The sequence below is a fragment of the Saccoglossus kowalevskii genome, chromosome 12 (assembly GCF_978046115.1).
Source record: "Saccoglossus kowalevskii chromosome 12, keSacKowa6.1, whole genome shotgun sequence".
Classification (NCBI taxonomy): domain Eukaryota; kingdom Metazoa; phylum Hemichordata; class Enteropneusta; family Harrimaniidae; genus Saccoglossus; species Saccoglossus kowalevskii.
This window is the reverse complement of record NC_140652.1, coordinates 19,305,715-19,332,035: the sequence shown is the minus strand read 5'-3', so window position 1 is coordinate 19,332,035 and position 26,321 is coordinate 19,305,715. Positions and strand designations below refer to the sequence as shown.

Genomic DNA, 26,321 nt, shown 5'->3' with positions numbered 1-26,321 from the left:
GCACGTTCGAATTTAGCGAAAACAATGCATTTTACATCGCGTTGGTTAGTCTTCGATTTATATTCAAGTCAATGCGATTAGAGTGTTTCCATCCAATCATTTTCAATACAAAATATTGCAAGTGTATTCTGATAATTGCGATTGATGCGGGTAAAAAGAGTAAAATTATGCAAATTTAATCAAAATTGGAATTGAATGTGTATAATTGATTAAAAAAAATTCCTGGGATAATCGTGTTGATGTAGCGATAGTGGGGAATAGTTTTAATTTACAATATTGCATGAAGATTCATATTTAGGTTTTATCTCATTCTATATACAACAATATTCCCTGTCGTAGAGAATGGTTCGCAAAAGAGATTGGTCGGTTCAAAAGCGGAAAGAAGAGCCGAGAAGCCTTATACACAGTTATATATAGGGTGTCACCATCGGCTGGACCTTCCTTTCGGATCGTGGACTTGATTTCAGAGATCGTATTGTAATATTCATTACATGCAAATTATTTTTATAATTAATCATTGCCATGGAGATAAGTTGTTTGCAAATCGGACTGAACAAACGCATTTCATAATTCATACTTTTACCAAGGGTGTGAGAGTGTATATATAGCGGCATTTCCATCCACACTATACACATGCTTCATCGCAGTTTCCTTATTCTTTTGAAATTGCCAGTCGGCCATTTTTGTTCGAATCTCAAAAACAAATTGACGAGCACCTGTAACGCAATATGTATGACCATGATACAAAGTTTGAATGAAATCGACCTACCCATTTCCGAGAACCAGTTCCGGACAGGTTTACAGACTGTGATTTAACCGTGGCGATTTTAGACAAAATGGCCGTAAATTTGATTGAAGCTCAAAATAACAAAATTAACAGTACTATCTGTGAGGATAGTACTTGTGTGCAAACATTAATCTGAATCAGCGATATATTAGTCTGGAATCAGCACAGACATGAATAAAAGCAAAATGGCTGCCAGTCGGTCATTTGTGTTCGAATCTCAAAAACAAATTAACGAGCACCTGTAACCCAATATGCATGTTCATAATACAAAGTTTAAATGAAATCGACCTATCTATCTTAGAGAAACACTACCGGAGACGTTGAAATATCGGAATTTAGCAAATGTTAGGAGGTTCAAAATGGCCACTAGCCGGCCATATTTTATCAAATTGTCATAAAAATTGATATGGATATGTAAATCATCATACATTATCTGTATAAGTTAAGTTTGAACGTGTTTGGTCACAGCATGACTGAGAAATAGCTCCGGAAGTGCGGATGGACACAAAATTAATAGTCCCCGATTTAGGACCTCGTCCGTAATGGGGACTAATGAAAAAGTACAATAAGGACAGAAATATATGGCCAATTGAGAATTTCCTTATCCACGCATTATCTACATGGCGCTACTTGCGTCCACGTAACTTCAAGAGTTTCCATTTGTTCTATTAGCACATCTACTTACTGGAGACAAACGAATACATGAGATTGATAGCACGGGTATGTGACCAATGCATGCATGGGAATTGCATCACATGTCAGCTGATAACGCTGCGACAAGATAAGTACTTGAAAGATAGCACCCTAAAGGCCATCGCGATAAGTAGCATCAATGACACCGAGAGATGGTAGCCACACGGAAAGTATGTGCGATGCTGAGGGAATAAAGGACAACGCGCTGCCCGTAATTACGTGCTCACAGGGCAAGGACGGGGATGTGTGCAATGCTGGGCGAGATCTTTAAGCGAACATCTCTGTCAGAGACCAATTAACACGAACTATTTGGCAGTACGGAGAGACATTTATTTCACCCATAATACCATAATACCATAACAAAGTGAATATACGTGCAATGCTAGAATGAGAATGGCGTGGTCAATATAACAGCAACTTCCTTCGAAACATGACGATATACATTCAAGGCATCACGCCACTACGGCAGTGTAAACTTTTCAAATCAGACACATCAATATTTTAACAATTTAAACAAAGTGGTATCTCTAGTTTCTGTAATCGAGTAGTAAATAGTATCATGACAGTACTCAAGTGTCCCCAAATCGAGGCTGAATTGGCTCGCACAATTTTTTGAATCGGCTTTCGATGTTTTATTAAAACACAATGTTAAAATGTTAAATGTTAAAACACAATGTAGTTTGACTCTTACAGTCACGGTCGCGACCCTTTCTTTGCTAAAATCTTGTAATATAATCCTTGCACCATTTTTATAAAAAAATATCTCAGTAACAGAAACAATTATATTTTTAGTCTAAAACAGTCAATTTGTGTAAAACAAATTAACGTGATCCCCCATCCACATATAAATACGACAGCGTTACTTTTTAGTTGCCTTGAGGGATCGCTTAAGACTTGATTGCAAGAGGTTTACTACTTCGCATGCCTGTACGTGAGTAACTGTTTATTGTTCAGGATATATACACCGCCCCCTACGATTTGGGTCAAAAATCTTATCTTCACGTGATCATTAGCGCTATTATCTAGTAAACATGTTTAGTTTAACAGCACCACAAATTCTTGTTGTTAGGCTAAGACAAATTTTCCATCAAATAAATTACAAAAAACAAAATAAAATGTCGAGGTGCACGAACAGGTACCATGAAACAAGCAGCCTGTCGGCTGAGATAGCTCCGCTGTTAGCAATGCACATTGCAAATGAAGAACTGAAGCTATCATCAGTAAATGAACAATATGTATAGTATGAAAGCAATCGGACTTGCTGTTTTCAACAAGAATTTGAAAATATCACTTTTCACCAAACATGACAAAAATATTCATAAAAATTAAATAATTGAAGATATCATCACGAAATGAACAAATCTGAAAGAGGTCCACATGTAGTACCTATATATGTAATATCAAAGCAATTGGACTTGCGGTTTTTAACAAGAAGTCGAAAATATCACTTTTTACCAAAAATATTCACCAAAATTAGAGAATTGAAGATATCGGACGTCGACGGACAATCACTCATATGATAAGCTCCGCGTGACAAAGTCGACAACGGAGCTAAAAACTGACTTTGTAATTTCCCCCATGGCTGTCATTTTAATGCCATTATTCAATACCAGTATATCACATTTTCTGAAGATCCTATATTAGCCATGGTGTCAGTTTGTATGGCAAATAATGCTGTTGACCTGGATAGAGGGTGGGATGATGAAACATGTTTTTGTTTCAACTCACCGCTCATGGTAAACATCGCCGTGAAGGAGGCATCATCGTACTTTGCTCAGCACAGTTAACAATTGTGTTACTGCGTCATTTACGGTATGCGTGATTCCAACATGATTTATCACTGTAATATTAATCTAATAGCCCGAGTAACGTGTTCTCACTAGAAAAACTTACATCGACGTAAGTTGCGCCCGGCTGACCATATATTTCTGTCTTTTGTGTATTTGTATTTGTTTTCATTCGATCAGTAATAGGTCTATGTGAAATGTCATAATATATATACATTATATATAAACTGGTTAGAACATGGAGATAGTCTCGTTTTAGCTCTAATGTTGGAACCAGTCGGCATATTTCTAGTTTTACATCGTCAATATAACAACCTAAACTGACACACATTGCGAGTCTGTCTACTTTAAAATACGATACACTTGAATATAATTGACCGAGCATTGAAATTCAGTATGGGGGAAACACTATTCGGGGAATGGCCTATTCCCCGAGACAAATGCCCATAGGAAAACAAACCTAACCCTGAAAACGTGATATTTCGAAGATGATAGCACACAACTGATATACGTATAGAACCGTGTGTATTGTATGAACGCATAAGTATGCGGCGAAATTTAAAATTTGACAGATGTATAGACCATTTGGGATACCTTTCTAACCAGTCACACCTATACTACGAGCTAACTCCTCCAGATGGTGATACCACACCAATGTTCACTATGCACTGCAAGTTACACAGCACAATTAGAAAATGGACGAAAGGTCGGGTAAAGAATCATTGCCGGAGAATGTCACAAGCACTTGCGTTATTATTAAACAATACCAGAATAAACGGCATGACTGGGAACGTGAGTGTTATGTAGTACATTTTATTTACACCGTTTTTGCTGTTGCAATGTGTGGGCACAATATTCAATGTTGTGCTTATGTCGTAGTCTATTTTCAATGCGCGTGCGCATTATGTTGCTGTCTACTTTCAATGCGCATGCGCATTGACATTATGTACATCAAAGCAAACAGAATTAAACAGAATGAGCCCTATATTTTCTTGTACTTAATTAAAAACAAGTATAAAAAACAATTATTGTTATTCCGTGTGATCGTCAAAACACTTCTATGTGTTGTTTTTTTTCAAGTTCCTTGAACAATGGTAATGGATAGTGTTCACACGCATTAATCAATTATATTATGAGAATGACTTCATCAATCACGTGCTAATACCATAGTGACAAACAACTGAACAAGTTTACGAGTGTTGAGAAGACGAAATGTGTTCATTGTTTTTCCCTAAAATGTCCCGTCTACAATGCCAATACGTTATTTGAACACGATTATCGATTTTACAATTAAATGTGCAAGATTGTTTTCCTAGGATGTTCTGCTATATACTTGTCCCAGCAGGACTTGTATAGCGCGTTCGATACACATTGTTTTCATAGATAAATTGTTTATTCCAGAAGCCAATAGTTCTAATAACAGGTAATAGGTGATAGCAATAGGTACATACACGAACTATATACACCGATTTATTTGCCCCGATGCACTCCCTGTAGCATCGGAAGCACATTTATTTATTATTTTCGCGCATGCGCAGGTGAGGAAACCTCGGCTTTAAAACAAGGGTAGAAATAAATGTGTTTTGATGTTGCAATAAAGCAAAGAGGGACTGCGAAAATATCTCTAAGGATCATGAAAGAAAATACGAGAGAAAAGCAAAGAACTCATGCACCACAGCCGACACCAGTGCGTGGAAAAATCAATATCAAATCAAAATCAATAATAGCTCTTCTTTTATAAAGTGATGTCACCGGAAACTGCAGTAGATGCCATCGTACCACAACAGATTGAAAGATAAATGTGCTTAATAACACATATCTAATATAACTGTTTCAAGGCAGTCAGCGAGGTATTGATAACTCGCATTTCTCACAGGTAAACAATATTCAAAAGCGGGGGGGGGGGGGTCGTCACCTGCGCATGCGTCGGATGGCCAGAGCGTGTCATTGTTTACAAACAAGCGTCTACTCATGAGCCTTTGCGTTTTAGCGTGTGTTGTTTCGTCGCTTGGGACTCAATTCCCGCGCGTGCTTAGGTGACAAAGACATTGTTGATAATATGAATTTTAAAATTCATAATATAAAATGTTAGCTACAGCGTGTTATTAATAAGACCTTTTTTTACAAATGGCCGCTGAGATCTCGTTGATAGCGAGACTCACATGACCTTAGTATTCTAGTTCCCAAATAGTTTAACATTTTATACCCTCATCTCGACCACGTCAAAACAACATGGTCACGTATATCCGTTGGACACTTTGGTGCTGCCGCTGGTTGGAGGAGGGGGGGGGGGCAAGTCGCGTGATTCTCTCGATCTCGGCGACTATTTGCTATCAGTATGTGGAATTCACGCGAATGCAAATATATTGATATGGATCACGTAATAGAAATAGTGGTATTACAACTCAAAGAATACACGATCATCATAGACAACAGGGTCTACAGCACACTAACAGATAGTTCACTGACGTCATAGTCAAACTATTTGGGAGAAAGATACATGAAACATATTCTTGTATTATAATTAGATTATAATTATATTCAAAGCGGATGGGTCGTCACCTGCGCATGCGCGGGAATTGAGTCTCAAGCGACGATAACAACGTACGCTAAAAACGCAAAGGCTCATGGGTAGGCGTTTGTTTGTAAACAATGACACGCTCTAGCGTTTGCCGCATGCGCAGGTGACGAATCCCCCGCTTTAAACAAGATTATGATTTATTTTTTTTCAGAATCCGTTTCACTAGATTTTTTTGCCGCGTCGAGTGTATAAGGTAAATGCGCTAATTATTTTCTGGGTTTTAGTCATAATGTTATCTTCGCTGACAAGTGAAATCCACTAAAATTTTAGAATTGCAATCGTTTCACTATTAGGCTAAAAATTATTGAAATTAATGGTTTTACAGTATCACAGTCGACGTTGTGAGAATTTTGATGTAATGAAAACCAAGAACGCATTGAAATCCAATAGCATCATATGATTCCGACATGTACGTGCCTCGTGTCAGGATCCTTGTCTCCTCGGGCATTTTGCAAAAAGTACTCCGTACGTTTCATTACAGCATTTGGCATGCAAAGATGCATATTCCGTTTGCGAAACGCGATTCTAAAACTGAACTGTAAACCGATGATGGTGGACAGCGTGTCAATAATGACCTATATTATGGGCGGAGATGGATGGGGGGTGGGGTATTTTCACCATATTATGAATTCTTCTCCTAGGATGTATCAATGAATGAATGGATGTTTAAGTCAGGAAAGTTCATCCTCCAATTGTCTTGTTTTACTTCACTAAGGTTAAAGGAGATCCATTATTCTGACCGGGCCTTGGGTGTTGTCACGTTTTCAAATGACAAACAATATCAGGCATTCATAAACACACAAATAAGTGCAACAACATTCAGGCACCCCTTGATGCTCAATGATTCACCCCTACCTCCCCCTAGATTCATAATGGTTTACTCCTACACCCCTGTGATGACCAAATTGTCAGCCCCTTAACTAGTGTCCTTCAGGCGACTCAGTGAGGCGAATCTGATTTAAGTTTAAAATAGATTTAAAAAAAAACGATATATAATGTTAATATCATTCGATAAAGTGAATGAACCGAGATACAATGCGACACACAACCACATGTTTAGGGTACTCGATACCAACGGAGATCTCAGTGGTATAGTTTTCGACGGCAGCTGCAGGGCACTCAAACAATTCGACACAGAATAATAACACTGATGCGTGCAACAGAACAAAACATTTATACGGCCATGCGATTCTAACCGGGAACGATTATGGCACTACTAGAAATGGCGAGGTCGCCAGCAGTGTACCTGAGGCCACAGACTTCGGCTGATTGAACGCAACTGTTATGGGGCAGTTGACTTCTGGAGAAGGTCGAACACAAGCCAAGCTACCCATAAGTCCATACAGCACTGGGTCAAACGTCAGCATTATTAGCGTAACTGTCGATAATAAATGTTTTATCTGTTTCGGAAACTCGTTCAGGAGGCTGTTAAAATGTTAAAATATTGGGTGGGTGCCTAATAACGAACTGTGCTACGTGCAGGTGTCTTTATCTCGAGGTCTCCGCCGAGCGAATGTGTGTTGGCGGAACACTGCTATGGCAATAACAATCGGATTGAAACCGGATTCACAAATATAAGATTTAGGAACTGTTGATGAAATATTACTGCTGGCAAATCGATCATCTAAGGATGATAGACACATTTATAAGCACGCGAACTGATAGATTGAGAAGATGGCTTCTATGACATGTCATATTATACAAAATCAGAAAATGGAATGAATATGGCAGTTTATCGTTAATTATTCATGCCTGAAAAGAGCATTTTTAGTTTTAAAAATAGCATGAACACTTTTAAGCCGATTTTGTTCAAACATGAATATAATATTTTGATGCTTCCCACAAATTACACTATTATATACAAATACGGACACTGTTTTAATGACGAACACGCGCTATTACAAATAGAATTTCTTGTTGATGCGCAGATATTTGCTAATTTGCATAATCATCTTATTTGTGCCAGAATTGTCATTCTATGTTCAAACGGCCCCTATGGAATTTACTTTTCAATGTCAAGTAAAGCATACGTAACGTAGACAGTATTCCTCGCGTAGATTATATAAGAATATGTAAAAGTAAACAAAAATCAATAAAAAAAGTATTTTCGACCATTGTTTATATGTGCTCACATTAAGAGCTCATATTTTACTGCATAACATGTGTATTCTTCAAAACGTAAATAAAAATGAATCTTAATCGAAGGGTGTCTAAAAGATGCATCTCGACTTTAATCATATTATATTTCTGCAACGCGAGTCAAAATAAGTAACCCGAGCCAAATACGTATATGCAATTATCTAATTAGGCGGAGAACATACACAAGGAGAAAGATAACACGGGTTGTGATGAGACGTGAACACGGAGCTAAAACACAATGCATAGCGTAAAGGTTATTTTTAAAACAAACATCGGGTAACAATATTTTGATTGTCGACTACTCACCTGTGCCATTCATCGTCGCTCAGACCGTGTATTCGAACGGATTTCTGGCTGTGTGAAGAAAACAATGACACACCGCTCTCAAGGCCGGGAATCCACGACCTTCGACGGCCTGGGTCAAAATTATGGGGAAGGGTGGTTGAATGTCCGTGTCTGGAGCGTCTTGCTGGCCTCGGTGAGTCGAAGTCAGACGTGGAGTCCAGCACGTTGTTCTGCCGATGATGTCCCTGTTGCAACATACTGTCAAGTTCTCATCAAACGGAGTCGTGGTGCGTGGTGGAATTCTCAGCGATCAGTTTCAGCGATGTCACGACAACGTACCGAACCAAAATAATAATGCTATCAACGTGGACTCGGACATTTTTGTCGCACTGAACTCTATACAACTGTACTATACCCGCCCCATTTCCGTCTGATGACCAACTACTACACACAGGGTGACAGTCAGTCGATCAACCACCGTGACTGTTTTACAATGTACCTGGTCAGTGACTGGAGGTTTACTGGACTGAACCATTTCGAGCACAGGGTTGTCTATGTCCTCGTGATGATGGGAATCTTATATACCAATGGGGCTCGGGTTTATATTGAACATGCCAAGTTTCATTTATATGAAAATGTAGACAAATTAATGATTTTTGAAATGTTGGCCCTATTTTTTAAATTAATGCTGAATGTTGATCACGGATTTACTTTGGCTAAATATATAATATATACATACCAGAATATATATTACCTGGAAATATGTCCCGTTGTTATTTCGAGGTCTTTGACCTACGCTCCGCGTCGCAGTTGTGATCCTTTGTTGAAATTAGACTCAAAGCGCGGTGGTCGTCGCGCAGCGCGTGTTCGAATTTCATGTAAATAAACAATGTATTTTACACGTCGCCATTTAAATCTACATCTTCGTGTGTCTGCTTTGTTGGGTGAGAGGGGTGGGGATGTCATATCTCGACAAACAATATCCATATAACTCCCGGTAAGTTGTATAATAAATTACTTTGTACTTTATGGTTTAACATGCATCCTCGATTTAGCTTGACCTTTGCTCCTTTACGATGCTCCCGCAGGCCTATTATGCCTCACGATAAACTGTCCATGACCCGTTCATACACATTGAATTGGGGACAAATGTACAAGGCTATGCCGTGGCCTTTAACGGTCAATGCTAACTCCCCCGAGACAAAATAATGACACCGGCGTCTTTTAGACGTGAGAACGTAACTATTGGCTTATTTCCAATCTAGTTAATTTATTTGTGTGTGTGTGTGTGTGTGTGTGTGTGTACAATCACAACATCGGCTGGCGAGTTGGACATTGCCTGTAGAGCATTGTTCTCAATAGTTTGTTGGACACCTATATCAATATTTGCACACTTTATTGCGATAAATACCTTGTGTTATCGGTTGTTGGTTGCACACTATTGTGACGAAATGAATTACACCTGTGACATTTAAATGTTCAAAATTCGCCGTTTGTATCATACTACCATTCTTTTGTATATTTTTTCAACACAGGATGTACATTTGTGGTCAGCGCCACTGTGTGCATGGAATAAAATGATAGGAATTCAAGGCCAAACCGGAAGTGAAATTAATGAGCTACAACCGTAAACAGAATACCGTGTTCGTTTCTCGTGCGTGCTGGCTTTGGGGGCGCCTGATATGTTCGCGTCAATGATACTACACTTGCTACTTTCACGCACAGTCCCCTTCCACACCCGGTTGGGAAACGCTAATACCTTTTTATCTCAATGCATGTTTCGCGTTCGTCAAATTTGTTATTCGTTAATCACGTGAACGCAAGCCTACTTTGCTCTTAACATAGAATTAGCATATGGTATGACACTACGCATGCGTATACACTTTGTTTTGATTTTTGCTACAACGCAACTGAAATGTGGAAAAACGAATTTTGTAGATTTCGACGACAGAGATATCGATTGGAATTAATTTTAGTAAAATAATAGTTCAAGTCGGAAAGTGTGTTTTAGGGGGGGCGTTAAGATCAGATACTCTCGCTATAACATCGACTATGGTCGTTCGAATCGCCATCTTGATATAACAAGAAGACATTTTGTATTCTCTAAATTCACAGTGATTTTCTGACGTGAATATCGGAATCCAACCACACCAAAATGATTCAGTTATTTCTAAGATATAAATCAACGGTTCTTCATGATTGGAGTCGTCAATATTAACGAACGATACTCGACGACCATGTTGTCTCGTCTTGCATACAAATATTTATGGGGGCAAAACTAACAATAAAATGAAATGAACACTTTAGTTCTGCTTCTACATTTTGGCACTATTATAATGCTTTTACCATAGGCTCCTATGGCAGAGATATTGTGCAATATCTTAAAATCTCATAACCTGGTGACAAAGGAAAACGATACACATATGATGATAATAATAATTGCTATATTGAAATTATATCCATTTGTTGTTATAGTATTTATTACAAGTCATTGTGCACCTGAACGGCAAAGAAGATAAAAAAAAAAACAATTATTTTTTCACCTCGATGTAAGCACATAAATATGCGTCGACGACAACGTTCTGCATTTATTTAATTATTTACTACATCGCCCGACCATATATAGCTGCACTTCCCCATCGTCATTTCACACTCGTATGAATCAGTATATGTTCTCTTAAATTCACCACCGAGGGCGTGATTTCGGCTCGTGCCGAGCGTTCAGGCAGTAAATCTCGGCACATGCTGATGAGTTTCGGTCTCGATCATCTATCGGGACCGAGATCGATTTTTTTTTTCGTCGCGTGCCGAGATCTCTAACGTGAACGCCACTACCTTTTATCGACGCCGCGTTCCCATGCTCTCCGCTGTATTTAGAAGTCTGCCTCCTTTGAAACCGGTAGTGTGACCAATCAAATTGCGTACATTCATTTGCTAGAAAAAAATATTTTTATGAAGAAAATTTCTTTTTTTACTCAAGCTCCGCCGACTCAATATTTGTATCAACACGTTTGACAAAACAATCGTTTTGATTATATTGCAAACCAAGATGAAGACAACCCCAACAACGTCTGCCACGCAGCAAAAAATATTAGAATTAAAAACGAGATATAAATGATCAAAATCAGTGTTGTGTTGGTATCAATTCCGATTTGAACACAAAATAGGGTCTTCCGAATCAAATGAAAATCCGAACACGGAACTTAGTCTTCCAACTCGATATAAATAAAACAGAATGTGAAACTCTATACTATACAAGTAACCTGTAGAATGCTGTGTGGGTAATATTTTTATATTGATTTTTGTTGCATTTGCAGCAAATAGTTACCAAACAATGAGAAATCTATAGGATTGGATATACCTCTCAGCTGGCTTCACATGCATAGTTCAAGACTGCCTAACCGGTGCTTATACCAGGATTTAGTTGCAGCACTGTGGTCTGTGGTTACAGCTTCATTTTCCTAGTAATCACAAGAAATTGACATTACAATAGAAAATAAAAGACTGGCACTCCCATACAATTAATAGCAAGTGAAATTCCTGGAATTGGAACATAGATTTTGAAGTCACTGGTGTAGGCATTGAATAACTTCAAGTTGGCATAAAGACGAGGTAGTTTATTTAATCAGTGCTGAACTAGAGGTTGAAATTATAATTAAGTTCGTTGTCATGTAATTTGTTTATTTAAATTTCTCCTGAATTCAAATAGAATACACTGGTGAAAGGATGTTTTTGAGGTGTGGTTACATTGTGTATGGAGTGGTAGGGTTGGGTGTCATATATTTTTTTCATTTTCAACTCTCATGAAATCACACAGAATTTCACTTAATTTATTTTCGATGAAAAGTTTTCAAGCATACGGTGTGAATCAAATTTTCACTGTGATGTGTCAAGTATCAATAGAGTGTGAGGGAAATGGCATTTTCACTGGAATTTATTTTAGCGGAAAAATGTTCACAGTGAAAGGAAGTATTCCACATTATTACATATATACTACAGTTTATTTTGATTCGTCCCTGAAATCAAAATCGGTACTTCCACACCCCATATGCAAATGAGGTCTGAGAGCGAATAAAGTAGTCCGTTCAAGAGTAGCGTTTTTCGAAACATAGCAGAAATAAACAATATTTAGAAGTACGATACTTTACGTTTGGGTACATGAATATATTTGCCGAGTGAAATGAAATTTGAACAACAGTAATGGTACTTCTAAGCAGTAACTTTTTTTGACTAAAACTAATTTGCATATCACCCATGCAATGATGTTTTTGGTATTTTCACGGTCAATATGCAAATGAACATGGTATTGGCGATTCGCTCCACTTGGATTGCCCTTAAAATCACTTTAATTTTGTGTATCTGTGTGTGTGTGATTTCTAGTGTTTTCACGTATTAATTCTGCTGTGATTTGTTTGGCTTGGCCGATTTCGCTCAAACTTAGCAGGTAGGTCACACCTTCACGCTAGTATGAAATGTATCTCCTACAAATGTTGGATACAACACCTCAGACATAGCTCATTTTGCTCAGCTTGAGTGTGGGCACAAAGTTACTATTGGTAAAATCTGAAAACAAATTCTGACCACCATTTCCATGGAAACAGCCAACAACTGAATTTTTTAATACCTTCACGCCAAATGTATCACACCCTACATTTCTACGAATAAAAAGCATGGACGTAGCTCATTCTAATCCGCTTGAGTGTGGGCAACAATTTACTGAGATTTTTTTTGGCTTGGCTAATTTTGTTTATAATTGACAGGCAGGTCGTACCGTCACTAATTGGCAAAACAATCCTGGTCCACAGCTACCATGGCAACAGCCAAAAACTGTTTTTTGAATACTTTGGACCCCAAATTTATTACCTCCCACTAGTCTTGTATTCATTCCTTTTATTTTGGCTACGTTGCACACCGGTAAGAGATCACCGACGCCGACATTGTTACACTGTATCAACGTAATCCCGACGCAACTTTGAACTTTGAATGAACTGTAAATGCTGCCTGCAATCCAGAAAATACTATGGTTGGAAATAATAAATTTAAGGGATTGTTCAGTTACTCTGGCCTGGGGGGGGGGGGGGTCGGCAGATTCCATTTTGTCAGCTGTAAATCTCAGTTGACCCACCCCTATCAACAACAAAAAGTGGGCGACCCCCTAACATTATATTTTAAAACATGCTGACCCCCCCGAAAAAACAAAGAAACATTAACAGTTTTGGCTCTGACATGATTACAAAATGTATGATGTGCATTTAAAATATCGTGGTTTGCCGTAATTTTTAGTGTTTGCATTTAATAGACCAGTCACCTTAGGAGGGGAGGGGAAGCATACAGCCAAAAAACGACTACAGAAAAGGCTGCAGTAGGGAAATCTATGCTGCTAAAGATAGTAAATAAAAACAAAGCTGTGGAGTACTCACTTGATAAACGCCCTTATAAGATAGGAAAAGAGGATTTGAATCTAGGCGGTTTGAAAACTAATTTGGATTTAACATATCTTTCATATCTTATAGACCAGGAAAGCTTTACACCTGAAGCACAGTCTGTGCTTATGAAAACAAAGGACACTTTGATTTTTGTATAAATTTGTGTTGGATTTTGGTATTTTACAGAGCAAAATATGCATATTTAAAAGTTAAAAAAACAAAAAAACTATTTATTTATATACATGAATCCATTTAACTTTTTTGATTTGCTGAACAAAAACTGTCACTGCTCTTTGTACTAATTGCTGGGTTTTTCCGTCTCCAGCTACAATTGGATAAATCCAGTAAATATCTTATACAATGGTGACTTCAGACTTTAAATAAAATAATCTGATATCACATGGACTTGGGATGTGTTCAAAACTTAACTGTATAATTGCATGGGGCTCTGCCGCATTGCATAATCTGTTAGTTATTTGTCAACTTCAACCCCAAAATATTTAGCCTATAACATTTTTTGCATCAACAAATTTATAGGCAATATGGTAATAGTTATTATTAAGAACACATTTGTACGATTAACTTTTTAATCTATTGTTCTGAAATAAAATTTAAAAAAATATATGCATAAGCGCGTGTGTGAATTGTGGAAAACAGGGTGACCCCCCTCCCCCATTCGCAAAATCAAAAACAGGGTACCCCCCCCCCCTACTGATCCACCCCCAGGCCGAAGTAACTGACCAATCCCTAACAACAGCATACGTCCTAGCAATAAAATAAAATGACTTCTAAGGACTGAATGTTTTTTTGCGAACTTTGTATACGGTGCCCGGTTTTAGTTATAAACCGACGTTAGCTTCACGTTCATGTCCTACCATGGCAACAGCCGAAAACATATTGCTAGTTTTTTTTTTAGTGGAGTGGATCGCCAACCGGCTTGTTTTCATTGGCAAAATCGTTCAGCAACATGTTTGGCATATTAGGTGTACATCACATGGACTACTACGATTGAGAGAACTTGATGTATGTTGAATGAGTTTTATAAACCCCGAAGGGCTCTTGGAAGATCCACCCGCAGTAAAATTAGCGATTGCCATGGAGGCGCAACCATCAACATCAAAATCCCAGGAGGTTTCTGCTGGCGACGTTACCCAGTTCCAAATAAAGATCACCAACGCCAAATAAGCAACATTTTAACCGGTAATCAAGATTAATTCAATCCACGGCAAACAAGCAGCATCACAAGTGAAGTTGTAGCGTGAAGCTACGCGACTACTGCTGACAACGTAAGTCATGCTTGCGTGCCTTCACCATTGTATTCAAACGAATCACGTGGTGTGCCATTCTCTTTCAAACCCAGGATTCGATCAATAGGGGAGTTTCAGTAAAAAAAAAACACATTGCAAATCATGCAAATTCAACATTTTCAAACCAGTATACTAAAACAGAAATTCTCAGCGATGCAAAAGAAGGATAGATGTTACTTTTCATTATACACATTTCTGTTGATACAATCCCTCACATATTCTATTCCCAGTTATACCTGCGTAAATGGACTAGCCTCTTTTGATGTTGACATACAGACTAAAATCACGTGACAGGCTGTTAAAATTGGCTGTTGCATACACTTTCGCCGGTCTGGAAAATGTGTTTAGTTAGCTCTCATTCAAGTAACAATGCAGATTTCCCAGTGGGAGTGAAACTATTCGACTCTGCCATTACAAAATAGGGGTGTTTTGAGCAAAAAAACGAATAACCCTGGAGTGCACACAACACACTGAATTTTGGAACAAATCTTGCATATTTACAGCAGCAGAATACCACAGAAATATCAGACGAAACATGGAAACACTATATATATGTATTTCGGCCTGAACCCTCTCTATTGCAATTCCAGGAATTACCCCCCATATGTGCAACCATTTTCCACCTTGGTACCACCCAAGCCTGAAAACAAAATCTTAATACCACGCTGAAGCGTTTGGTAATGATGACGTCAAAGCTGGTTGTCATCTCAGATCATAATAAAACCATAAAGTCTCCTGGTATAACATGACAGATTGTAAAGTGAGAAACTTACGCTTTACCATAAATCCTATAAATATTTAAACCGGATATGTTTCATCTCGTATTACAGTGGAACACGTACTAGGCTATGCTGCGTATCTATTTCAAGGGAAGTTCTCGGTAGGTATTGGGAGGGTAAACTTTACCTTGTAATGTATTGTTTTACCAAAGAATGTATTAGTTATTTAATATTTTATTGTGGTCTCGGCCAGTAAACACAATTACAACGGTCAGCAGGTTGTGTTTAAATTGAAACTGAGTAATAACATCCGGTAATAACTTTATATATGCACTAATCTCCTTGAACATTTGGAGTATTTAGAATAGAGCGCCACCCATGGCAAATGTTGTTGAACCATTTGTTTTTATCTGACTAACACAGGACATATAATGAGCTGTGTACACAGACCAAGTTTCGTAACAATGCTACAGCCACTGAGTTGTTGTGAACATTGGTGACTATTTCCTAGTTTACCCATGATATTTCAATGCGACAGACTCTCGTTGGGCAATGAGTTCTTTGTATGCTAAGTTGGTCAATGAATTTGAATTTGGTCTGCCACTGCAAAACACCATGATGGCCAAGCCAGGGACATAAGCTAAACATGAACCATGCTATATTTTACTGAACATCGGGCTAGTGTTAACTTATCAGTCGTGCTGTTTTCTGCTCTGAAAGACTGTAAAAATCAAGGATATGGATTCGAGACAGGTGATCGGCGCATGAGATTTTAGTTTTAGAATGAGCACATTCACTTTGACAAACACTGCCCCGCTCACTTTCATAGACACTGTCTCGCTCACTTTCACAAACACTGTCCCGCTCACTTTCACAAACACTGTCCCACTTACTTTCACAAACACTGTCCCACCCACTCACAGACACTGTCCCACTCATTTTCACAAACACTCCCCCGCTCATTTTCACAAACACTGTCTCACTCACTTTCACAAACACTGTCCCGCTATTTTTCACAAACACTGTCTCACTCACTTTCACAAACACTGTCCCACCCACTCACAGACACTGTCCCGCTCACTTTCACAAACACTGTCCCGCTATTTTTCACAAACACTGTCTCACTCACTTTCACAAACACTGTCCCACCCACTCACAGACAATGTCTCACTCACTTTCACAAACACTGTCTCACTCACTTTCACAAACACTGTCTCACTCACTCTCACAGACACTGTCTCACTCACTTTCACAAACACTGTCTCACTCACTTTCACAAACACTGTCTCACCCACTCACAGACACTGTCTCACTCACTTTCACAGACACTGTCTCACTCACTTTCACAAACACTGTCTCACTCACTTTCACAAACACTGTCTCACCCACTCACAGACACTGTCTCACTCACTCTCACAGACACTGTCTCACTCACTTTCACAAACACTGTCTCACTCACTTTCACAAACACTGTCTCACCCACTCACAGACACTGTCTCACTCACTCTCACAGACACTGTCTCACTCACTTTCACAAACACTGTCTCACTCACTTTCACAAACACTGTCTCACTCACTCTCACAGACACTGTCTCACTCACTTTCACAAACACTGTCTCACTCACTTTCACAAACACTGTCCCACCCACTCACAGACACTGTCTCACTCACTTTCACAAACACTGTCTCACTCACTTTCACAAACACTGTCTCACTCACTCTCACAAACACTGTCTCACTCACTTTCACAAACACTGTCTCACTCACTTTCACAAACACTGTCTCACTCACTCTCACAAACACTGTCTCACTCACTTTCACAAACACTGTCTCACTCACTTTCACAAACACTGTCTCACTCACTCTCACAAACACTGTCTCACTCACTCTCACAAACACTGTCTCACTCACTTTCACAAACACTGTCTCACTCACTCTCACAAACACTGTCTCACTCACTTTCACAAACACTGTCTCACTCACTTTCACAAACACTGTCTCGCTCACTTTCACAAACACTGTCTCACTCACTCTCACAAACACTGTCTCACTCACTTTCACAAACACTGTCTCACTCACTTTCACAAACACTGTCTCACTCACTTTCACAAACACTGTCTCACTCACTTTCACAAACACTGTCTCACTCACTTTCACAAACACTGTCTCACTCACTTTCACAAACACTGTCAAAAATCGAAACTCAATTTATTTCTCTGGTGTAACATTTTATTCACCGCCATGTAATAATTTATGAATGTACAAAATAGAACATTTCAATTTGATAGACAAATATTTACACAATGTGACGTCATTTTTCTCAGTACAATATAAAACACTCCTACTGTAAATAAAACATGTTGTCCGCATGAGGGCGACATTAATTTAGAAATTTCAAGTAAAACAAATTCCAATAATTTCAGACAAACTCCAAAGATGTCGTAATATAAATAAATAAATAAATACATAAATAAATATATAAAGTATTGATGTTTACTATTTTAGAAGTAAGTCCCAGCTAAAAATATTGTAAATAACATTTGATATTGAATACATGATAGACATGTTATTAAAATGTGCCTGATGTCACGGTCTGGAATGGTGATGAGAGAATTGGTGCCATGCTGTGAGAGTTGTCATAGAAACCCCGGGAGCATAGTACACTACGTAAACGCTGTTTAGATGTACTTTTACCGACACATTGTTGTCTGCAGAAATCACCAACAGTCGGCTGGGAATCACGTCATAGGATCATGTTTCTGCTTTCATACATGATCATGTTCTCTAACCACCCTCCCATCGAAACACCGGACACGCCAGAAAATAAATCAATACAAGCAAAATTCGAAATGTAAATACTTGTACGTAGTCATAGCAGAGACTGAAAATCGCTGGATCTAAAAACACAACAAAATAACAATTTCTTAAAATAAACATGAACATAACAATGGCCGTCCATTATAAAAATAACATCCAGCAGATGACCTTTTAGCTGGGCAACTTTGTAAAACGTGAAATATAATGCGTTCAGGTTGTGAATTGTTCAACAATTTTACGTTTATCATAAATTGCATCAGTTTGAGTAGTAACTGAATATACGAAGCCAGACTTCAAATTATCAGGCCGTTATCAAGTACTAGTACGTTTGCGGTACCAGGCTCGAAATCAAGATGGCGGAGTCATGTGGTGTTTGTTTGTTCTTTTGTATGTTAACTCCAACTCCATAGGCAGAACCACCTTTATGGTCCATGATGGTAACGTTTGTCACGTGCAGCTTTCTAACCTCCTTTCATCCGTGCACCAAACCAAATTTCTTGAATAAACAAGTAGGTCTGAAGAGATCACGACGTAAAGGTCAATACTGTCGGACGGTGTTCCACTTCTCAGCCTCCGAGAATAGCGTTCTGCTGTCGTAGCGGTTGCCACGTCTGATGGAAAGTTCAAGCGACTTGCGTCCCCTGATGTTGGATTCGTCGTTGTTTTTTATGTTCCATAACTCTCTTCTTCAGTTGCTCGTAGAAGATGAACATGAAGACGTTCCATGATCCAAGTCGCATGAATGAAGGAATGAACCTGGAATGAAATCGAGAAGAACAATGAAAACTGCGTATTTCCAAGTATTTAACACTTAATTTGAGCTTTTCCATGCCTGAATATCGTTTCTCTTGTATGTGTATTTGAGGTTGGACAAGAAATACTTACCCTTTATAAAATGACTTTATCCCGCCTTCTTTGAACATCTTAGCAGCACAGTCAATAGCTCCAGAGTACAGGCCTGGGTTTGAATTCATGAACCTGGTCTTGACGACGTCTATTGGTGAGGCGACACATGTGGCTACAAACCCAGCAAAGATGGCAGAGGCGAAATGACAGGGCAAACTATCTGGTAGGATTCGACGTTTAATAATAGTTTCTTTAGTGAGGTCGTATACCACCAACTCAGCAGAGTTGATCACTGCATTTCGAGCGATGTTAGGAAGGGTACCTAAAACAATCGATACATAGAAGATAGGTTAATCTACTGAAAAAAGTTTCTCTAAATCGACTGGCAAAAGAATGTTCAATCTGAAGAGTGCATTCAGAGTTTCTAATCGACTCACCTCGCCACAATCCTCTAACACCATCCGCTTTTACAATCTTCTTGTAGGCATCGAACGCTCCAGAATATCTTTTTGCTCCGCCAGCTTTGTTCTGAGCTTGGAGACGAACTTTAACAACGTCGGTCGGCTGGGCAAACAAGATGGCGGTAGCCCCAGTTGTCATGCCAGCAAGAATACGGGTCACCACATTAAACGCTGGAAGATCTGTAACCATGATAATGATAAAATGTTTAAGTGGATAATTTCTTGTATAGAAAACTATGGAATGTTTTCCCAACAAATATTCGGTTTAAAAAATGTATTAACTACTTGAATTAGTATTCAAATTTGGAGCAGATTTCTGCCTTGCTATTGAATTCAACCGAAGAACTAGTAGTGGCAACACTCACCTGAGGAAATGGTGTTTTGATAGAACCCTCTGACGGAGTCGTAAAGGCCAAGACGAATAGAGGCAAAGCACATTTGACGTTGCAGACCAGCACTGACGCCATTGTACAGAGCACGTGGTCCCTCAACACGGGCGATGGTAGAGATGGTACCAAACACACCCTTGTAACGCACTTCGGTTACTGGCTTACTAAGACTTTTGGTGATGACAGATGCGGATTTTTTCTTATTCCCTTCACCTTGAATCTGAGAAAGAGGAAATAGAAATTAAAAAATCAGATCCACAAATCGAACGGGTTAATGATGCAAAATTATTCAAACAAAATGAACCAATGAGCGTCTCGCGTTTTGTACTCACCTGCAATCGAACTTTAGCAGTGTCCAACGGGAACGTGATCATGTCAGCCATACAGGCAGCAGTTCCGGCACAGACAAACTTTACCGCAATCGTTGGTTGTTGAATTTCGGTAGGCATGTTGAACGTTGAAGAAAGGTAGCTTGCAAAAAGTAAATACGTAGACTGGATATGAGAAAACTGAAAGAAATAAACGGGAAATGGGAAACATTCTTTCGCCGCAACACTTTTTGAAAAGCAAAGTACAAAGAAGGAAATAACCTAAGAACACACGATGTTTCTTCAAATGTTTTCTCAACAAGTTTCAACATCGTATCAATGATATCATATCAGCTCGAGATAAGAATCAGCAATTAAACCGACCAAAAGTTAAAATTTAACTTGTTATTTTCACCGCACAAACAACTCAGGAGTCAAGAGGTCGAATAAAATGCATTGATCACCGATAGCGTGATCGTTTGATTGGCAGGGATTTAAATGTCAGGCAGGTCAACCAACTAATGATCGAGATATGTGCGTCGATATTGCAAAATAATAAGCACCACTGCCACTCCTCGCATCGTGTTGTTAGTCATCATATAATAAGGAGGCAGTGGGTGGATAACAAAAGGAAGGTGGGTCGAAATAAGACGTTCTGTTCCGTGCTCTAACGTGTGGTTATTTTCAGACAATTTCTGTAACGTCGGCGAACAATTCAAGTTTACAACAAGTTTACAGATGAATACACGAATGTTTTAACCACACTTTATCCCATGAATCTAACGGCTTTATCGACAGTTTTCTGATACCGCGTGTTGCCCATTATTAATGTATTTTACTATAAATTCTTTCTCAATTTTGGATCGAGACATTGGCTCCAGACGTTAATCATATTTTGACCAACAACTGGGTAAGGGTGAGAAAAGTTACCTCGGCAACCGACTTATGTTCTTCACAGAAACACAACGTTTGACGCTGAAAACGAAATTTAAAAACGGGCCGAAATTATGCTTATAAATTTGAGATTATGTTACTGAAAATTTATGAGACTAAAAACTTACTGTGCGGTGCACGTTCTTTCTAGTGTCAAGCGGTCATGTCAACGGTTCTCGTTAGTCATCTCGGAGTCATCACAAATTCATAAGACCTCGTGAAATTCAAACATAAAAGTAGTCGCATGTAAAAAGACTTACCTTGCACGAATTCTGCCAGTCAAAAAGAAAGAGCCACTGGAAAATCTTTCGTATAGAAGATTTCAGAGAGCTCAGTACATATATCTGCAACAAGTGAGAATTAAAACACTGAAGCCCGGTGGCTAAGTTATATAAAATCCCTTCTGGACGAGCCTCTGACACACCTCCAGAATCCTCCAATCATAGGAAGAATCACTATCTGTTTACGCCAGCTACCAATCATGTTCCGCCATATATGGGCTTGTCTTTCTTCGTAATGACGGGTGACGTAGAGCAACCATGCTGTTTGTTTGCGCAAACGGTCATTTGCAGGTCATCGCGGTGGAACTCTTCGCGTCGGTCGGCCGGCAAACACGATCTGGTTCTGGCTAGAATTGTTCCGTGCTACTTTTCCGGAAAGTTCAGACCTCAATTGAAGAACTTACGAAGTCTGATATACATTCAAATGAAACTTAAAACGTTCTAGTTAAAATAATACATTTTCTCCGTTTTTTTCCAAATCCAAGAAAGCACGCAGCATTATCTATGAAAAGGTTCATTGTCAGCGGCATATTATATACTGTTCCACACGGAATCTATTTTGCCGATCAAATGACCAAATTGACCTCTTATTCCGACGAATAGTATTATATTTTAACTAATTCTATGTTAAAAATTAGTAATTTCGGCCGATTTCAATCTCCAGACAAAGCCGGTGCTGTAAGCGGCAAAGGTCACCGAGTATTTTTTTTTTCAAGGTCCCTGGGCACCATTCTACATTCAATAGGGGTCAGGATTTTTCGTATAATCAGTGTTATAATATCTTTTTTAATTGAGCTTGTCAAATATCACTTATCTTCAAGAATGTGAACAGACTGGAAGTTCAAGCGACAATACATTCATTGAAAAGCACATCTGCATGATTAAAGGCTCCTTTCGAGTGTTCAACAGTTTGTTTCTTCTTTTTCGGTGATACATTTATTAAATGACACATTAATGTAGTTCAAATATAGCATATATTCAATTCTACAAAAGAGTAATCGAACACGCGTAGGTAATTATCCACCATGTGATCGTAAATATTTGTTTCGGACCGTGTGATACGACGCACAGCGTGAGTTTAAAAAACATGTACACGTCAGTGTAACATTGGAATGTAATAAAGTGCAGACACTGCATAGTCGCATGACATTAATACACGTATTTTAAATATAGCTAGGAGCCTGCTTCTGTATCACGTACGCACAGTAGCGACATCTAGCGGCAGCATGGCCCTTTCACCACTTGGTTCACGTATTCTATCATTCGGTGACGTAATGCTATACCGTCTGACGTTGTTAGCAATTTTTGCCAGACTGTGGTCGAATTCCCCATTCGTTTAAATTGGTTAATGTATAAAAAAAAAATATGAAAACTTAATATATATTGAAATTGTCACTAGAATATCGCTAGTAGAATATTTCTCATGTGCGCAAACGTACCGGATTATTAATTCAAAACCTAATGTATGCATAGTCTCTACACTCTGAACTGATCGAGGCTCCCGTGTAAGCTTTGCCTGCCCAACACATGTGACATGCATTGATAAGATCGACAGATTTATCCCCTGAGAAATGAAGGATCCCACAAACCTAATACCGAATTTCTTTGGTTTATGAACATTTTTATGCGATGGACATATCAGATATTTTGCATGATCATCCTCCCTACTTCTCCCTCATAAAATACATTACTAGAAATCTTCGTCCTTCCCATCATATGAATAAGGTCACGCCAAGAATTCGTACTGTACAATCCATGATATGAATATATATGGTCTGACCTCATGGTATGACCTTATGATCTTATGCATAGTATGGGTTTTGTCTTATAACTTTGTGTGACCTTATTAGTCCCCGTTCGGACGTAGTCCGAAAACGGGGACTTATGTTTTGCCCTGTGTGCGTCCGTCCGTGCGTCCGTGATCACCTGTATCTCGAACATGCATGGACCGATTAAGTTCAAACTTCACTCATACATCACACATTATATGGGACATATGCACATGCATTTTTTTCATGATCCGATTAACGATAGCCGAATAGCGGCTATTTTAAGGCCGAAAATGCATCAAAATCGCACATTTTCACCATCCGGACCCGGATCTCAGTTATGCATGGACGGATTTTGTTCAAATTTGGTACATACATTAAACATAATAGGACCTTGATGCACGTCATTTTTTTTTGTGGATCGGGTTTGAAATGGCCGACTGGCGGCCATTTTATTTTAAAGAATTCAGTTCTGGATCCGTATCTGAGACATGCTTGGATTGATCGAGTTCAAACTTCACACACACAAGGTACATCGTGTCACAAATATGTATGTGCATTTTTTTTCATGATCTCATTAACGATAGCCAAATGGCGGCCGCTTTAAGGCAGAAAATGCATTGAAATCGCACATTTTCACCATTCCGGACCCGGATCTCAGTTATGCATGGACGGATTTCGTTCAAATTTGGTACATACATTAAACATAATAGGACCTTGATGCACGTCTTTTTTTTCCAGATCAACTTCGAAATGGCCGACTGGCGGCCATTTTGTTTTAAAGAATTCAGTTCTGGATCCGTATCCAAGGCATGTCTGGATTGATCGAGTTCAAACTTCACACACACAAGGTACATCATGTCACAAATATGTATGTGCATTTTTTTTCATGATCTCATTAACGATAGCCAAATGGCGGCCGCTTTAAGGCAGAAAATGCATTGAAATCGCACATTTTCACCATTCCGGACCCGGATCTCAGTTATGCATGGACGGATTTCGTTCAAATTTGGTACATACATTAAACATAATAGGACCTTGATGCACGTCTTTTTTTTTTAATCAAGTTCGAAATGGCCGACTGGCGGCCATTTTGTTTTAAAGAATTCAGTTCTGGATCCGTATCCAAGGCATGTCTGGATTGATCGAGTTCAAACTTCACACACACAAGGTACATCATGTCACAAATATGTATGTGCATTTTTTTCATGATCTCATTAACGATAGCCAAATGGGGGCCGCTTTAAGGCCGAAAATGCATTGAAATCGCACATTTTCACTATTCCGGACCCGGATCTCAGTTATGCATGGACGGATTTCGTTCAAATTTGCTACATACATTAAACATAATAGGACCTTGATGCACGTCATTTTTTTTTCGGATCAAGTTCGAAATGGCTGAATGGCGGCCATTTTGTTAAAGAATTCAGTTCTGGATCCGTATCCGAGACATGTCTGGATTGATCAAGTTCAAACTTCACACACACATGGTACATTATGTCACAAATAGATATGTGCATTTGTTTCATGATCCGCTTAACAATAGCTGAATGATGGCCATTTTAAGGCCGAAAAGGCATCAAAATCACGTATTTTCACAATTCCGGAACCGGATCTCAGTCATGCATGGATAGATTTTGTTCAGATTTAGTACAATGTGTTGTACATATGCAGGTGCATTTCGGTCATGTTCTGCTTTGAATGTATATGTCACTCAAATATGAACGGAACGGGGACGTGTCATTGACAATGACTTGTTCATAATATGGGACTGTGACCATAACCTCGTGTGACTTACTTTATTTATATAATATATTTCAGGGTATGACTTCCTGATTAGGAGTATGAGTCCTACGTATGACCTTATTTATATGATCTTTGTCAGAATATGAATTTGTGTGACCTTACTCATATGATGGGTTTCGGGGTATGACTTCTGTGTTTGACCTTATTCATATACTGGGATTCGGGATATGAGCCCTACGTGTGACCCTATTCATATGATAGGTTTCGGGGTATGACTTCCTGGTTTGGCCTTATTCAGTTGGATTCGGGGTATGAGCCCTACGTGTGACCCTATTCATATGATAGGTTTCAGGGTATGACTTCCTGGTTTGACCTTATTCAGTGGGATTCGGGATATGAGCCCTATGTGTGACCCTATTCATTTGATAAGTTTTGGGGTATGACATCCTGGTTTAACCTTATTCAGTGGGATTCTGGGTATGAGCCCTATGTGTGACCTTATTCATATGATGGGTTTCGGGGTATGACTTCCTGGTTTAACCTTATTCAGTGGGATTCTGGGTATTAGCCCTATGTGTGACCCTATTCATATGATGTGTTTCGGGATATGAGCCCTACATGTGACCCTATTCATATGATAGGTTTCGGGGTATGACTTCCTGGTTTGACTTTATTCAGTGGGATTCTGGGTATGAGCCCTACGTGTGACCGTATTCATATGATAGGTTTCGGGGTATGACTTCCTGGTTTGACTTTATTCAGTGGGATTCGGGATATGAGCCCTACGTGTGACCGTATTCATATGATAGGTTTCGGGGTATGACTTCCTGGTTTGGCCTTATTCATTGGGATTCGGGATATGAGCCCTACGTGTGACCGTATTCATATGATAGGTGTCGGGGTATGACATCCTGGTTTAACCTTATTCAGTGGGATTCTGGGTATGAGCCCTATGTGTGACCTTATTCATATGATGGGTTTCGGGGTATGACTTCCTGGTTTAACCTTATTCAGTGGGATTCTGGGTATTAGCCCTATGTGTGACCC

General features: G+C 39.0%; 2 protein-coding genes across 3 annotated transcripts in view; both read right to left on the bottom strand.

Annotated features, from left to right (window-relative positions):
* LOC102801266 (uncharacterized) overlaps positions 1–8,782 on the bottom strand; it is a 29,057-nt gene extending 20,275 nt beyond the window's left edge. The window contains exon 1 of the mRNA XM_006823642.3: positions 8,294–8,782. Coding sequence (XP_006823705.1) covers positions 8,294–8,529 — 236 coding nt within the window. The 5' untranslated portion in view covers positions 8,530–8,782. The remainder of the gene's footprint in view (positions 1–8,293) is intronic.
* A 9,149-nt stretch (positions 8,783–17,931) lies between these two features.
* On the bottom strand, positions 17,932–21,835 carry LOC100375786 (dicarboxylate carrier UCP2-like). Of its 2 annotated transcripts, none has more exons than XM_002740374.4 (6): positions 21,739–21,835; positions 20,570–20,746; positions 20,214–20,457; positions 19,825–20,028; positions 19,427–19,709; positions 17,932–19,297 (listed from the first exon to the last, which is right to left on the bottom strand). In XM_002740374.4, the coding sequence occupies exons 2-6, from the start codon at positions 20,684–20,686 to the stop codon at positions 19,165–19,167; spliced, it is 981 nt and encodes a 326-aa protein (XP_002740420.1). In that variant the 5' UTR covers positions 20,687–20,746; positions 21,739–21,835; the 3' UTR covers positions 17,932–19,164. The 2 variants fall into 2 exon arrangements, with proteins under 2 accessions (XP_002740420.1, XP_085362600.1); XM_085506474.1 differs by having other exon boundaries at positions 20,570–20,708.
* Positions 21,836–26,321: the final 4,486 nt, after the last annotated feature.